The sequence below is a fragment of the Antrostomus carolinensis genome, unplaced genomic scaffold (genome assembly GCF_000700745.2).
Source record: "Antrostomus carolinensis isolate BGI_N321 unplaced genomic scaffold, ASM70074v2 scaffold44041, whole genome shotgun sequence".
NCBI lineage: Eukaryota > Metazoa > Chordata > Aves > Caprimulgiformes > Caprimulgidae > Antrostomus > Antrostomus carolinensis.
The window spans coordinates 1-14,029 of NW_010294309.1; the positions used below are offsets into that span (position 1 = coordinate 1).

Genomic DNA, 14,029 nt, shown 5'->3' on the forward strand with positions numbered 1-14,029 from the left:
GTGTCCCCGGGGAGGCCGCGGGCAGGGGCTGTGGGGCAGCAGTCCCGGCGCTGAGCCTGTCCCGGTGCCTGCAGGTACGAAGGAGGACTCGTTCAACGTGCTGGACCTGGCAGAGTACACCAAGAACCGGCCCTGGTGGCGCAAGGTCTTTGCCCCCAGCTCGGGGTCGAGCGCTGAGAAGTACAACGTGGCCACGCAGCTGGTGATCGGAGGGGTCACGGGATGGTAAGATGTGCTGGGGATGCCGTTGCTGCTCGTGGAAAAAGGATGCCTGCGGGCACCTGCTGGGCTTTTGGGACCATGCTGATAGGTGCAGGGTGGTCATCTGGCAGGCTTTGAGAGAAGGCAGGTGTCCAGCCTGCACAGCCCACTGTGCCCTCGCATGCTCTGCTGAACTGTGGGGGGTCTTAAAAGATGTCTCTAACGTGGAGCTGAAGAACTGAGACTGGGGAAGAAAACAGCATCAGGCTTTAATTTTTGAGGTGAGGTAATTCTCTTTAACTTCTGGCATCAAGCGGTGATGTTGAATTTAGGTCAGGAGAACACGAGCCTCCTGGAACAAGGATACCTTCATCCCTAGAGGGGGATGTGCTTCAGGCACCTGCACAAAACCCTCCTGTGGAGGTGGCTCATTGCACCTGTGGGCATGGCTCCTGGGGTTGCCCATCACTTGTAGTAAGTGGTGGGGCTGGTGGCTCTATTTGCAACTTCATTCCCACAACAACATTGTTTGAGTTGAAAACTTGGTGTAATCACAGCGCTTTGCTTCTTGCTGCGCGTGGCTCCGTCTGGCACAGGGGTAACCATGTAAAAGTGTCTGACAGATCTTCATCTTTTGATAGAAATACGAGCTGGCCGCCTCTCTCTTGTGTCTTTGCTTAGTGTCTGTGTTCAGAAATGGGCACGAGCAGGTTGCTGTGTTGTTTTGCAGTGTTGCTAAGGAAACTGTGGTCAAAGTCAGGTCTGTTTGGGGTGATGCACTAACCCTTTGCTGCGTGACTGAGCAATGGGGTGGCGCTTGCTTGAGCTCTGGTGGCTGCAGCGATGGCTTTCATGTTGAGAGTGTGTAACCCAGTTTGAGACCAGTAGAGCTTTAGACCTCTGCTGTCTGCTCGTTTCAGAGTTTTTCTCTTTTGAGAAATGAAAAGTAAGCAGTTGTTCAGGCAACAAAGCAGCTTGCCTGGTCACCTGGTCCCCGTGCTCTGTCGTGGAGCAGCAGCAGATGTGCTGCCTGATTTCCCTTCAGAGATGATACCAGTTAAAAAAAAAAAAAAAAAAGAAGCTAAAATCACTTGTTGATTTTGGTGAAATCACATGTTTCCGATTACTCTTCTGAGAGAAGGTTGATGTTGAGGAGATAACAATCAAAACTGCAAAAGGCTGAAACGTGATGGTGAGGAGTAAAAAGCTAGAAAGCATCAGTTTTGTCTGGTTGCAAATCCTTTCTCTTTCTCTCTGGCTGCATGTGGGTTTCTCCTGCTGCTTGTCAGGCTGTCTCTGGGTAATCACTGCTGAAGGCAGCCTTGCCTGTGGGAAGCATGCTGGAGAGCGTGCGCGTGGTGTCTCATGCTCCTGACTGGATCCTGGTTGATTTGTAGGTGTACTGGATTCATCTTCCAAAAAGTTGGAAAGCTGGCAGCGACAGCAGTGGGAGGTGGCTTTTTCCTGCTTCAGGTGCGTATGAACAGCGGGCCAGGCTCTCTGAGAACTGTGCTGGTGGGGACCAAGGGCTGTCTGGTGATCATTACCTGTCGGGACATGTGGTGCCAGTTCCCTGCTCTGCCAGGAGCTCTTTGTGGCTGTAGATGTCAAGGGCCTGTGTTCCCCGGGGTAAATAGGTGCAGCAGCAAAGCAGGCTCAGTGTGCACATAGTTAAGGATTGCAGCAGGTGCTGTCTGCTGAGGGCCTGCTCACAAAGGCCGGGCCAGGGGCACCCCAGTGAAGCAGGAGGCAGCCTGTGCTTGGTCCTGTGCCCGTGGAGATGGTGTCCCTGGATGGCAAGAGGGATTTGTCCCACATCTGTGATACACTTCCATGCTTCCAGCCTGGCTACCTGAGGAGTCAGACCAGCAGAGATGGGGCTCTCTGTAAAGCAGTGGGGGAGAGGAGAGAAATGGAGATCTCTCTCTGTCCTCAGCCGTTTCTTCTGGTTTCCAAGAGCCCCGGCACTGAGGGGAGCTGCCTGGGTGTGGACATCTGGCTGGTACATCCTGCAGAAGGCAGAACAGCTCTCAGGCCTCGCTCAGCACTCTTATTTGTTTGCTTCTCAGACACTGTCTGGTGTGTGACTCGTTCTCCCTGCTCTTCTGGCTCTGCTTGTTCTGCTGAAAGCCAAAAGCTTGCTCTGAGCAAGAAGAGTTTCACTGTTGAATCATCCTGACCAGATAAAATATTTAGAGAGGAACAGGCTATTAATAGCGGTGTCCACCGACAGCAGCAGGAGAGCTGCAGAGAGTCCCAGTGATCTGCATGGCAGTTGTGAGGGGGAGGTGGTGTCTGCTTTACATTAGAGAGGCTGAAACAGGCTGAGCTGCGGTGTGTGCCCTGCTGTCAGGGGATTACTGTGGGAGACAGATGTTGTGGGACAGTTAATACAGCTACAGGGGTTGTTCTCTGTGTGATTTTTAAGCTGGTGTGCTTATGCTCTCAGCCCACTGGACCGGTGTGCAGCATGAGGCCGTGGTCAGGGAAGGTGGGTGGGCAAGGGAGTCACACAGGACTTGACTCCAGGAACTTTCTTTCCACCCCTCAAAACTCTAGATTGCAAATCACACAGGATACATCAAAGTGGACTGGAAGCTGGTAGAACGGGACGTGAACAAAGCCAAGCAGCAGCTGAAATTTCACAGCAGTGGTAACAAAATGTCTCCAGAAGTGAAAAGCAGAGTGGATGAGGTGAGACAGCTCTCCTGGGGTGTGTGCAGGTGCTTAGCTGCAGGGGCAGCAGAAAACAGGACTGATTCCTGGGCTCTTATGGATCTTCCATTGTGCAAATACAAGGAGGGGATGCTTGCATGACAGCAAAACTGGAGAGATGGAAAAGCTGTCTATGCGTATTTAAGACAGCCAAGGTGGCTTCTAGATGTGACACCAGCTCACCATGTGTTGCTGCAAATTCCTTGGGGTTGTGAGGAGAAGTGTCTCTGCAGTCTAACAAGAAAAGCAGAGCAGTTCTGGCAGCAGGGTGGCCCAGTTACCCTGGCAGGCACAGTCAGGCCCCTGGGTCAGACTGCCTGTGCTGGTTGTGAGAGAGCCCTGGAGCACGTGGGCTCGGGCTGCAGCTCTCGCAGGGTCTGGGCTGCACTGGGACTGGGTCAGTTCAGCAGCTCTACACACAGAGGGGAGATTAGGGAGGGGAGGTCATTGGGTCCTAGACCCAAGCTGTGGCCTCTCTCTGAGCATCGTGCACCTTGGAGAACAGCCTGAGGGTTGTCTTCTTATGGGGTGGATGGGTGGGTGACCTGCTGTTGTTGAACACTGTTGGCTCTTCTCTCCTCTGCTTAGGTGATCATATTTCTGAAGAAGAACGTTGTGCTGACTGGAGGGTTTGCTGGAGGATTCCTGCTCGGAATGGCGTCCTAGAAACTGCACTCGCCTCTCCCTTTACGCCCAGCCTCCCCTGCCCTCCTCTGCTGCTGTTCTCTCTCACGTAGAAGTCAAAGGATGTTACTGACAGGCTCAGTCCCTTCTGCTCACAGGTTCCAGCCCGTATTTCTTACAGTGCTGCTTCTGATCTGTCTGGGCTGTTAGGGTGCTGGGATTGGTCTGAAAGCTTATGACTCCCAGTCATTGTGATTCCTTTCCCCAGCAAGTATACCCAATCCCAAATTTTCTAACGAGTTGCAGCCTCATAAACACGTAGTGGCAGAGAAATGTCTTAAATGCACTTCCTTCTGGGTGCTCTGCTGTTCCATGTGTGTTTGTCTGCCAGTGGACATGTCCACCAGCTGTTCACTGTTATTTAGCTTGCACTTCTTCTGCCCTGGTACCTGGAAAGCCGGTACTTCCCTCTGCACAGAGATGGTGTGTGCAATCCACAGTGTGCTTGGCTGTCCTGGGGTGGATGCAGAAGTGTCAGGGGACAGCGTAGGCTGTGCCCAGGACAGGTGGATAAGGAGCAAGTTCATGTGATACGTGGTGCTGGGCGTTCTCCTGCTCTCCTCCTGCCGCTGCTGTGCGCGTAGATGGCCACGTGGCTGCTCTTCTGCTGTTATTTATACCCCTTACTGGAATGGCAGCACTGGCACTGCTGATGGAAACTGAGCACCATGGGTGACTTTCCAGGCCCTTTCCTCATCATGTGTTCTGAAACTCAACAAACTTCCTGCACTGTGGAGCGCTTTTCTCGCTGGCTAGCTGACTGCTCAGCCTTTGAAATGTGCTGAGGTGCTCTCTCGTGGTGGGCAGGCTTCCAGCCTGCTTAGCCTCTCTGTGTCAGGCTAGCTGGCACCAGCCATGTGTGTTTCAGCTGTGCCACTTACTGTCAATCACCTTGGGCCTCAAACTGGTGTTTCTAGGTCTGCTGTGACCTTCTCTGGCCACTTTGGCGTTGGTGATGCTCTTAGAGCTGTAATCACATGAGACTAGGGTTGTAGACAGGAAATGCATCCCTGTTTAGGGTACGTTGTACTGGTCCAGGGTCCCTGTTGCCAGCTCTACTGGAGTGGAGGTGGGGGAAGATGTGAAATCTGGAGTGCAGCCCTTTACCTGCCTCTGCAGAGCACAAACTCCATTTCCCTGGTCTCTGCAGGCAACTGAAATGACAAAACTGTTGGGAAAACCAGGTTGTGCTCTTGTGGGAGTGGCTCATTTCCATACTTTCTGCCTTGGTTGTGTTCCTTCCTTCTTTGCATTTACAATTTCCACCAAAAAAAAAAGCTGCTTGCTTAATTCCATGAGCTGCAGTCCTTCTCCTGCAGGTGATGAGGCAGCCCAGATGCAGAGCTCAAATGGTTTTGGAGAGTCTGTCCCAGCGCAGCTGCGTGCAGAGCAGAACTTGAACCTACAAGAGAAATTTTTTTAAAAAACAGTAATAATCCCTTAGAAGTGTTCAGCCTTGGCTGTGCTGGGCTGGTGTTACTGCCTTCCAGAGTGCAGGGACTTGCATGACAGCGGGGTGATTGGTGAGGTGATGTCCTCCAGCAGGTACATGTAAGAGTTCCTGCCAAGAATGTTTTGGGGTTTTTTTTTTTATGTGAAAGTCAGCCCCATCCTTCAATGGGAAACATGCTGGGGAATGGATGATGATGTGCTTGGGTGGTTGGGACACAGCCCCTGGCTGTACCCCATCTCCAGCGCTGTGTAATGCCTCTCTGATCATCCACTGCTGTCCTCAGCATGGCTGGAAATGGGGATCTTCCCCTGGGAGCTGCTGGAAGAGCTGGAACGATGGGTTTTTCCACCAGAAGTTTTGGGATGAGCACTGGCAGTTGTTAATTTTGTTTCATCTCTGTTGATTGAAGTGTCAGTGTAGCAAAGCCTTGATTTAGCTGAGATTTTCTCACCTCAGCATCTGAAAAGAGGCTGCAGGTAATCGGGAAACAGAAGTTGGTATCTTTGCTCCTGTCCTGCCGTACATGGCCAAGGAGAACGAAGGAGCAGCTGGGCTCATGTCCTTTTAATGATGGCCTTCCTAAAAGCCATCCAGGAGTGCAGGAGTGATGTGGTGCAGCAAATAGGCCTTCAGGAAATTGGTGTTTGGGAGAATGACAGAGGATGGTGGTGGGTTTGAATTCATTATTTTTTTGTTGTTTTGTAGGAACCCTGCAGGGCTGAACGTGCATGAATTGATACATGAGTATTGCAGGGTATATCTTGTTCCTGACAATAGCATTGCTGCCCCACTGCCTGGTGTGCTGCATAACACAACTTGTTCTGAGATACACTGATCTCCACAAAGCTTTCTCCGGCGAGGAAGCTCAAAGTAAATAATTAACAGACCTTAGGGATGTTTTTCAGGCTCAAATAAGTCACTGTTTCCATCCAGCCCCAGGGAAGGGTGTACTGAGTTCTGCTCCACAGGGTCCCAACTTGCTGTTAGGAGAGAAATGGCCCAGAGAGCTGAAACACCTCAACTGCTACTGGAAGAGGAAACAAGTGACAAATTCATCTTGAGCTGGATGTGAATGCAGGCAGGGAAATGACATCAGGATCTGGCAAATCTTATGCTGTGGCAGCGTTGGGCTCATGGCTGTCACTGTTGGATGCTGTGGGCCCACACTGGAAGCTTTGATGCTGAATCAACCTCGTGGGGCTGCATCTTCATTGTTGCAGGTGCCAAGGTGAGGGGTTCCCCCTGCTCCTTTTGATTGTGTTTCAACAACTTCTGGCAGCTGTTCCAGTATGAGAAGGTTTAACACACACTAGGCTTTTAAAGTGTTTTTATATATTGTATGTAAATGCTTGTTGAAGTGATATTTTATTAAACAGTTTTGCTCTAATAGCTTCTGTGTGTGAGGTGTTGACTTCTTGGGAACCGGCGTGGCTTTGTCTTACCCTGTGTGTCGTGTTTGACTGCTGGGAGCAGTTACAGCCAGTCCAGTAGCCTGAGGCCACCAGCCTTCCCTCTGCTCTGCAGGTAACCGTGGGCTGCCTCAATAAATCCCTCTCCTTGATGGTCCTGGCACTGATCACCCGTGTTGCCAAAAGGTGGGATGCTTCTGGGGCAGGAGGTGATTGTGCTGCCAGCTTGGCTTCACAGCCTCCCTCCTGAGCAAGGTTGCTCCACCTGAGTAGAAATGTCATGGAGATGAGGCTTTTCTTCTTAATAGGTGCAACAGAAGCCTAAATACTTACTGTTTTGTCATGTATTAGTGACTTTCTTTCCAGAGCTCCTGCTCAGACAGGGCAGAAGGGGAAATGAGCTACTTGTCAAGTGTCTGAGCTGCTTCACAACTTTGTCATCGCTTTCCCTTACTTTCCAGGAATACTAAAACCCCTTTTTTGTCTTAAGAGGTTGTTTGGTGTTTTTCTGGAGGAGAGGGTGGGAGGTGAAGGCTAGCCCTGAATTAATCTGATCTTGAGCCCCGGTTATAAAAATATCAAGCTGCTTCTATTTAAACATGATGGTATCATATGTAGCTCTGGACTGTGACTGACAGCCCAGCTGCCTGCTTGCAGCTACGTTGTATTCTCAACAAACAACCACACTGAGACTGCAATTTGTTCCAGTCGTTTATTTTGTATCATGGTATTTCAGAGCAGTGAATACAGATGGTTTACTCTTCTAGGCTTCAATACACTCAACTATTGTGCCTAGACTACAGTGGTCTGTTTATAGAAGCTGTATTTCATAAGTAAGTGGTACTTGATCACAGCACAAAAGTCCTTTACGGCTAGATCTAACGACAGAGTTAGGGGCCTAGTGGGTTCGAAGTCTGATATTTAGGTGCCTAGGCCCTGTAATGGACTTGGCACCCACTGAGGTGCCTGGACTCCTGCTACAGGGGACAGAGAGGCAGCTCTGAAGGGTGATGCAGGAACCTGTCTACCAAGCTCTTCCTACAGGTCACAGGAAATTCTGCTGCACAGGTGAGAGCTTCTGAAAAGCCATCTCTCCCTGGGGTCCAGACACAGCCGGCTTGTGAGTCTAGAATGCTGTGTTGAAAGTAAGTGCTACAACTGCTTGTTCAGTAAGCAGCACCTAAATCGGTTCTTGGATCTAGCCCAGGGCTTTCTCACAGGCCTCTGGGTACCAGCGGGTTGAACAACGCTGGGTTCGTAACATATTGCTTAAAGGTGCTCAATTATACATAAATTTATATATTTTTATATCAACAGTCAGATCTTTCAAATTAATATTGCTTTTTTAAAAAAAAAAAAATCCTATTCCTGTAGCAATCCCTGAAATTATGTTCCTGTAACATCTTTGTCATGCAAATAGCAGCGTGTAGGCAATTCAAATATAAAGTAACCAAAAGTCTGCCCAGTGGGAAAGTGAGGCACTTAGGCAAAGTGACTGGTAGTCACTCGTGATCTATGCAAGACCTAGGAACAATCCCCAGACCCGATTTCCATTCTTGAGCTTGAACCACTGGACAGGCAAATGTTGTCTGGATCTACTGCATGATGCAGCAGTACCTTTCACTGTGTCAGGATGGGCTTGTTTCATGTGTCACGCTTAAACTCACTCACACTTCTGAGCGTATTTCCTGTACCTCCCGCTCCAGAAGCCAGAATAACTTGGTTCCAGTTCTCCATTTTGAGAGCAAGGATGGATTAGAGTAAGGTAAGCATTCTAAAAATAACAAGCTGACTTTTCACAGACACAGGTGCAATGCAAAGACAAATGTACATCATGTTTTGGTACAGAAAAAAATAAAGTCTGTTAACCAGGCCATCTATTGGTACGTTATACTTTTTGGTGTGCCGGATGGTGTGTTCTCGGAGCAACGTGGCTTATCCTGAAAGTCTAAAGAAGGCTTGAAAAAAACACACACGAGCTCTGCAGGTGAGTCCATGCTCCGGCACCTGCTGGAGCTGCATTGTGTTACTGAGGTGATGGGGGAATTCCTTCTGAAGTCGCCTTAAGCTTTTCTCTCTCCCTTTCTTCTTTCTCAAACCCTGAACAACAGATGGATCTGCCCTTGGGGTACCGGGCGCAGCACTTCCTCATTTCCTGAAGCACGGTCTCACACTTAGACTCCACATAGTTGTTCACTGGAAAATAAGAAGGAGACAGTGAGTCTGCAGAGGGGAACAAGTTTTATCCCCAGAGGGGACACACCTAGCCCAGCCCTCAGCTGCTGCTCAGCATGTTTCTCTGAAAAGCAAGATGTTGCTCTGCTCTACAAAACAAATCTCTCTTTAGTTTCAGCTCTCTGAAGCTGTGCAAAGGCAGCCCTGCTCTTGTGGCTGGGAGCGTCTTCAGTCCCTCAGTTTTGTAGCTATCACATCTCACTACAGTAAGAATGAGGTTTCCCTTACTGCTGCCGTTCAATCCTTACTTTCTTTAGTGTGTAAATGTAAGAACAACCAAAGAGGACTTGCTATAAACAGGGACACATGCACCCTTCAGCGCTGCTGGGTTGGTAAAGCAAAGGGTGAGCAGCGTGACCGCCAGCCTCCTGCGGTGGCCTGGCGTGGGCAGGCTGTAGCTCTGTGGTGTAACCCAAGCAGGCAGCACACTAGCGGGAATGTTTAGCCAGATGCCAGCAGCTGAATCCAACTGCACAGAGCGAGTTACACAACCACCTTCCACACAAAGGTCCCACCTCTAGCTCAGGAGGTCCCTTAGCCATATAACTTATTAACCTCCTCTCACTTGCCTTCCTAGGCTTCTCTCAGACACTGTCAGAGCTGGGACAGGGGGCTAAACGAGCTCCTAGTCTGACCTGAGATGACTGGACTTAAGTCATTGTGTGTGGTACTGCTACAGCCAGCTCTGCACTTTATCCACCTGCCTTTGTTTCAGGCTCAGAAAGATTTCACTGCCCTGGCAGGTTCAGGTGCTACAGGACACAGGTGATTTGTCCAGCATCCTCCGTGCCCTGGCGTTTTGCTGGCTGCCACTGTTGGCTGAGGTGTCCAAGCCCACAGTCCTTTGCAGGGCTGGCCACCAGGCTCTGAGAGAGATGCCCTGTGGGCATGTGAGCAGACTGAGCCTGTGGCTTGAATTAATATCCTGCCAGGCTGCACAGAGGCACAGGGCGTGCAGAGCTACCAGCGCTGCCCTGGATGAGCTACGCAGCCACTACACAGCGGTGCTCACCCTCCCATCTGCCACTGATTTTTTAAAAGACTAAAGAGAAGCAACAGCAACCCAGTGTGAGACAAACACAACACCCACTGGAGAGCCCAGAAAGCAGCAGTGAACACCTTACAGTTAACGAGCAAGCCAGCCCACTCTGATTGCTGGGCTACAACTTCTCTAACTGGGTTGGTGAGTGACATGTAATGCAAGCACAGAGGTCACCCCTGAGAAAAAGGTTATGGTGATGCTACTGCTTAGTGCAAGCTGGCAGCCTAGGAGGCATGGCAGGCCCTCGGAGAGGAGAACTAATCTCTCTGCCATAACCTGTGATGATGAGTGCTCCAAGGCTCTCCTAACTGTTCCTCTGTCTGTGCAAGCTTGTTTCTAGAACTACAGCGAGGTACAGGCACACTGTAGCTGTTGGGTGCATTCCTGAAAAGCACAACAGTTAGTCATACAATGGATTGCAAAACATAGGAGAGATTTTTTTTTGGAACAATGACCCACTCCAAAACAAGCCTTTGAAAAGCCACCATCTCCCAAAGGTCCTGCTTCCGCCCTTCGTACTCCGCACTGTGCGCACTGTCTGTGCCTATCTGTCAGTTAAGGCTCTGGACACATCCTCTCTCTCATTAATTCTTACAGGGAAAAACTGCTTTGCTGTCTGCCAACTCAGCTGCTTCATCTGTGCAACTCGGACAACACCACAGCAGGATAATACACGAATATCAGCAGCACTCCAAAATGATATCTAAAGAAGCAGTGGACAGTGCAGTGTGCAAGTAACAAAGAGGTTCTTTGCTAACACACGACCACTCAGATCAAATCTGTACACAAACCAACACAGGAAAAACTCTTGGAATAACCTCCACGAATGTTATAAAAAGGACATTATCACGGATGGGACCAAAACAGGGTCCCACCCCAAAAGAGAGAGGCCACCTCATACCTTGAGGCCAGATCACTCCTACCTAACACGTTCCTGACAGACAGCTGTCTGATCTGCTCTTAAAACACCCCTGGAGCTAGAAGCTCTGCAGTCTTCTCATACAATCCACCCACTACCTCACTACTCACTCTGTAAGAGAGCTTATTATGTCTAGCTCTCCCCGCCTACAGCCCAGTCCCAAGACTACACATGGGATCTCACTACCAGTACAGAGAGCACTGAAATGAGCACAATACTGTTACAAATCCTCTGCTTTGTACTAACGGTGTCTCATTATTTACAATCAAGCACAAAGGAATTCTATTTAAACCAGACATTATAACTTTGTTTGCTTTGCAACCAGGTGATGCTAATGCGCTTCCTTTCTTCCTCCTTGAGGTGAAAGGAGAATGGGGTTAAGTAAAAAGAATTAAGTTCCACCAAAAATCAAGACACTAAAAAGAGAAAATGACGCTTGGTACCTTGCAAGCATTTCTGTATTTCACAGGCTTGTTTCTGGCAGGGATCCTTCTGGGACATGTTCAGAGAACTAAAATGATAGGAAAATGTTACTGTAGAAACAACGTGTTTTTCAGGGAGCAGGGGGGTGAGGCACTGTCTTAAAGCCAAGGCTTTAAAGAGCTCCCAATATCTCTCCCTGTCACAGACAGTTCAGAAAATATCTCTTGCTGCTCGCAGCTGCCTGCCAACATACACAAGAATTCTCTGTGTCTGGCTAAAGGATGATAACGTGGACAATGAATACGGGAAGCTTTTTGTTGCTAGGCTTGAAAGCCTTTTTCTTTCCTCTGGTCAGACTGTGTCCCTTTTCATTTGGACGCACAAAGATTCCAGCAAAGATTAAAATTAATGTGGCTGACTAATTTCTAGCAGTTCTGTGCCTCTAGACCTTACAGTAAAACACGTTTCTGTGTAAAAGCCCTCTCTGTGAGCTTTACACAACCAGGAATTTGGTGTTAGTCATATAACTGCAGCTGGAGGAGGCATTTAAAAAAACAACCAAACAAAACAGGTTAGCTGTGTACGTCCCATAAAGACAACAAGGAGGGCTTCTTTTTTTTGTTCCAGGAGAAAGTCTCTTGGAAATGGCCCCCCAAAAACAGACTGGAAGACAGCTCCACCTTATTCAAATGCCTAGAAAGCAGGATTTCAGACACTCAGTTTGACTTTCTGCAGCTGTGACACTTGTAACTGTGATCTCCAGCAAGAGATCAAAAGATGAGCAAAAGCTGGTGGTACTAGTAGTTGGATGGGAGACCTCCACAGGAAAGCACCGCTGGGATCGGGAGCGGTGGTGGGACTTCAGCTCCCTCTGAGCCACAGCTCAGCTCCTGCCCCTGCCCAGAGCTAGGGAGGTGCTGCCTTTCAAATTTCTGATCATTCATCAGCTCACAGCACTTTTCACTATCACTAGGGCATTATTTCCAGCATCCTGGCCAAACTCCACTTGGGGCAATTACATTCTGCCTACCTAGAACTCCCCCTGATGTTTCACTTGGACACAATACTCTTCTTCACTGCCTGTCCTAATCTCTTGTGTGATGTTGCTGTGTGTTGTTTAACTGCTTCCACCTCGGAGGTGGCTGCATTTCAGTGGAGAGAGAATCATTTATTGTACAAAATACACAACGACATCTTCCTAGAGCCACTGCTCCTGAAAGACAAAAATGCGTATTAAAGAATGACTGGGAACAAACAGAGCACAGTACAAAGCAGGGGTAATGTCTACACATACCAGATTAATCACCAGGCACGAGTTTAAGCAGCAGTTCTTCAACACCACCAAGCTGTAAGCGACAAGGAAAAGTTCAATACGTCTACAGTTACCGTGGCTGAGCTAATGGACTTCAACAAAATAACAGTCCTTTGCCGTCCCTCAAGGATCTCAAATGACTTCACAAACAGGCATGACTATGGTCTATTGCTGCCACCATCCTTACCATGAGATGGTGCTCTATCTCCCAAACGCGAGAGTTACTATCCCTGTACTGCTCACCCTGGGACAGCTGCCACATATGAGGCAGCCGGGATGGGGGGAGCTGGCTGGGTCGCAGCGCCTCACCCAGGGGAACCTGAACTCTTTGGATCCGAGCCCTCAGCATACCTTCCTCCTGGGGGAAAGTAACAAAAAGAGCAGGCAGTTACTGGCAATGCGGGAGAGGCACCTGCAACAGCAAAGCTACAATCACTGGGAAGCTCAAAGGACACTTGCCTCTTCCGCAGCCACAAGCCACGTTTTGCGGTGCTCATCGCAGTAAACACCCACGCGTCGCACCCAGAGCCGGACAGGAGGAGTGCCAGCGTGCCCTCCTGCTGCCATTCCCTCCGGCACTCCACGATGCTCCCGTTAGGTGGACGGCATCAGCCCGCAGGATGCACGCATGGTCTCGTTAGCTCTGAATACATTCACGGAGAAAGCTCTCAGACCTGAAAGGCACCTCTGGGTGGTGTTTGACTGATGATGGTATGAGAGGCTACGTGCTGAAATGTCCCTAAAAGTCAGCTTGGGAAACTAAGGTGGTGCCTAAGGGAACAGGAATTTCATGACAAGTCGTACACTGGGACACACGTGCTGTGCGGCGTTTGTAAGGCATTCTGAGGAAAAAGTGCTATTGGTACAAAGTTAAACCCTGTGAATATTGGCTTTGCTTATTCCACTAACAGTCCTATTAACAGTCTTTGTGCAAAATAGGGGAAAAAAAAAAGAAAAAAAAAGAAAAAAGAAAGAGAAAAAAAGTGATTTACACAGGAGTTCCGTGGCTAAGGGTGGTCTAAATCCCAAAAGCAAAACTTGTGACAAGAGGTGAAATTAGCTTAACAAGAACGAAGATCACTCTGGAGACAAAGCATGAACCTCCATATGCACGACTCTCGTATTTGGAACTTGCAGAGTTGTCATGGTGAAGGCTCCTTCGTCTCGTCTCTCAAGAGGATGGCAGCATTGTCCGTTCATTTACAAGCTTCTTGTGAGTAGCTCTCGTGACTCTGCGTAGTTCAGCTTTTAGATGGTTACAGAGAGCCACCGATACCAGCAGGGACAAAGGAATTTTGGACATTGAGGTGGTTCTTCCTACTGGAATTTTTGTTTAACACCAAGTTTATCTGTGTACCAGTGAGATCAAGCTGAGCCATTAGCAAATGAAGGTCAGGGGAAATGATTCTCTCTTTGAACCCTAGAAGAGGTAATCAAAATGGTACAGACAGTCTTCATTCTTTATCTAGGTTTAAAGTAGAACAGAATTAGGCTGTAATACATGTAACATCCTCCTGCTGTGAAGCAGATGCAATATTCCTATCCCTGTGAAACACAGTGGTCTTCTGAAAACTTGCAAAGTTATAAGGCATATTTCAGACAGGAGCAAGAAAATCTGGGCACAAAATAAAGTAGG

The 14,029-nt window shown here is 49.0% G+C and overlaps 3 protein-coding genes across 3 annotated transcripts; 1 reads left to right on the forward strand and 2 right to left on the reverse strand.

Moving 5' to 3' along the window:
• Positions 1-42: 42 nt before the first annotated feature.
• Positions 43-3,817, forward strand: LOC104532394 (FUN14 domain-containing protein 2; the record flags this gene model as incomplete). Its single annotated transcript, XM_010177587.1, has 4 exons — positions 43-225; positions 1,599-1,674; positions 2,761-2,895; positions 3,505-3,817. Coding segments are annotated over 4 exons (472 nt in total), but the record flags the coding sequence as incomplete, so codon positions are not given.
• Positions 3,818-7,686: 3,869 nt separating this feature from the next.
• Positions 7,687-12,885, reverse strand: CMC4 (C-X9-C motif containing 4). Its single transcript, XM_029087370.1, has 6 exons — positions 12,853-12,885; positions 12,637-12,751; positions 12,376-12,427; positions 12,112-12,294; positions 11,102-11,169; positions 7,687-8,658 (listed from the first exon to the last, which is right to left on the reverse strand). Exons 5-6 carry the CDS (start codon positions 11,157-11,159, stop codon positions 8,489-8,491), a joined length of 228 nt encoding a protein of 75 aa, XP_028943203.1. The 5' UTR covers positions 11,160-11,169; positions 12,112-12,294; positions 12,376-12,427; positions 12,637-12,751; positions 12,853-12,885; the 3' UTR covers positions 7,687-8,488.
• MTCP1 (mature T cell proliferation 1) lies at positions 12,380-12,960 on the reverse strand. Its single transcript, XM_010177585.1, has 3 exons — positions 12,853-12,960; positions 12,581-12,751; positions 12,380-12,427 (listed from the first exon to the last, which is right to left on the reverse strand). The coding sequence occupies exons 1-3, from the start codon at positions 12,958-12,960 to the stop codon at positions 12,380-12,382; spliced, it is 327 nt and encodes a 108-aa protein (XP_010175887.1).
• Positions 12,961-14,029: the final 1,069 nt, after the last annotated feature.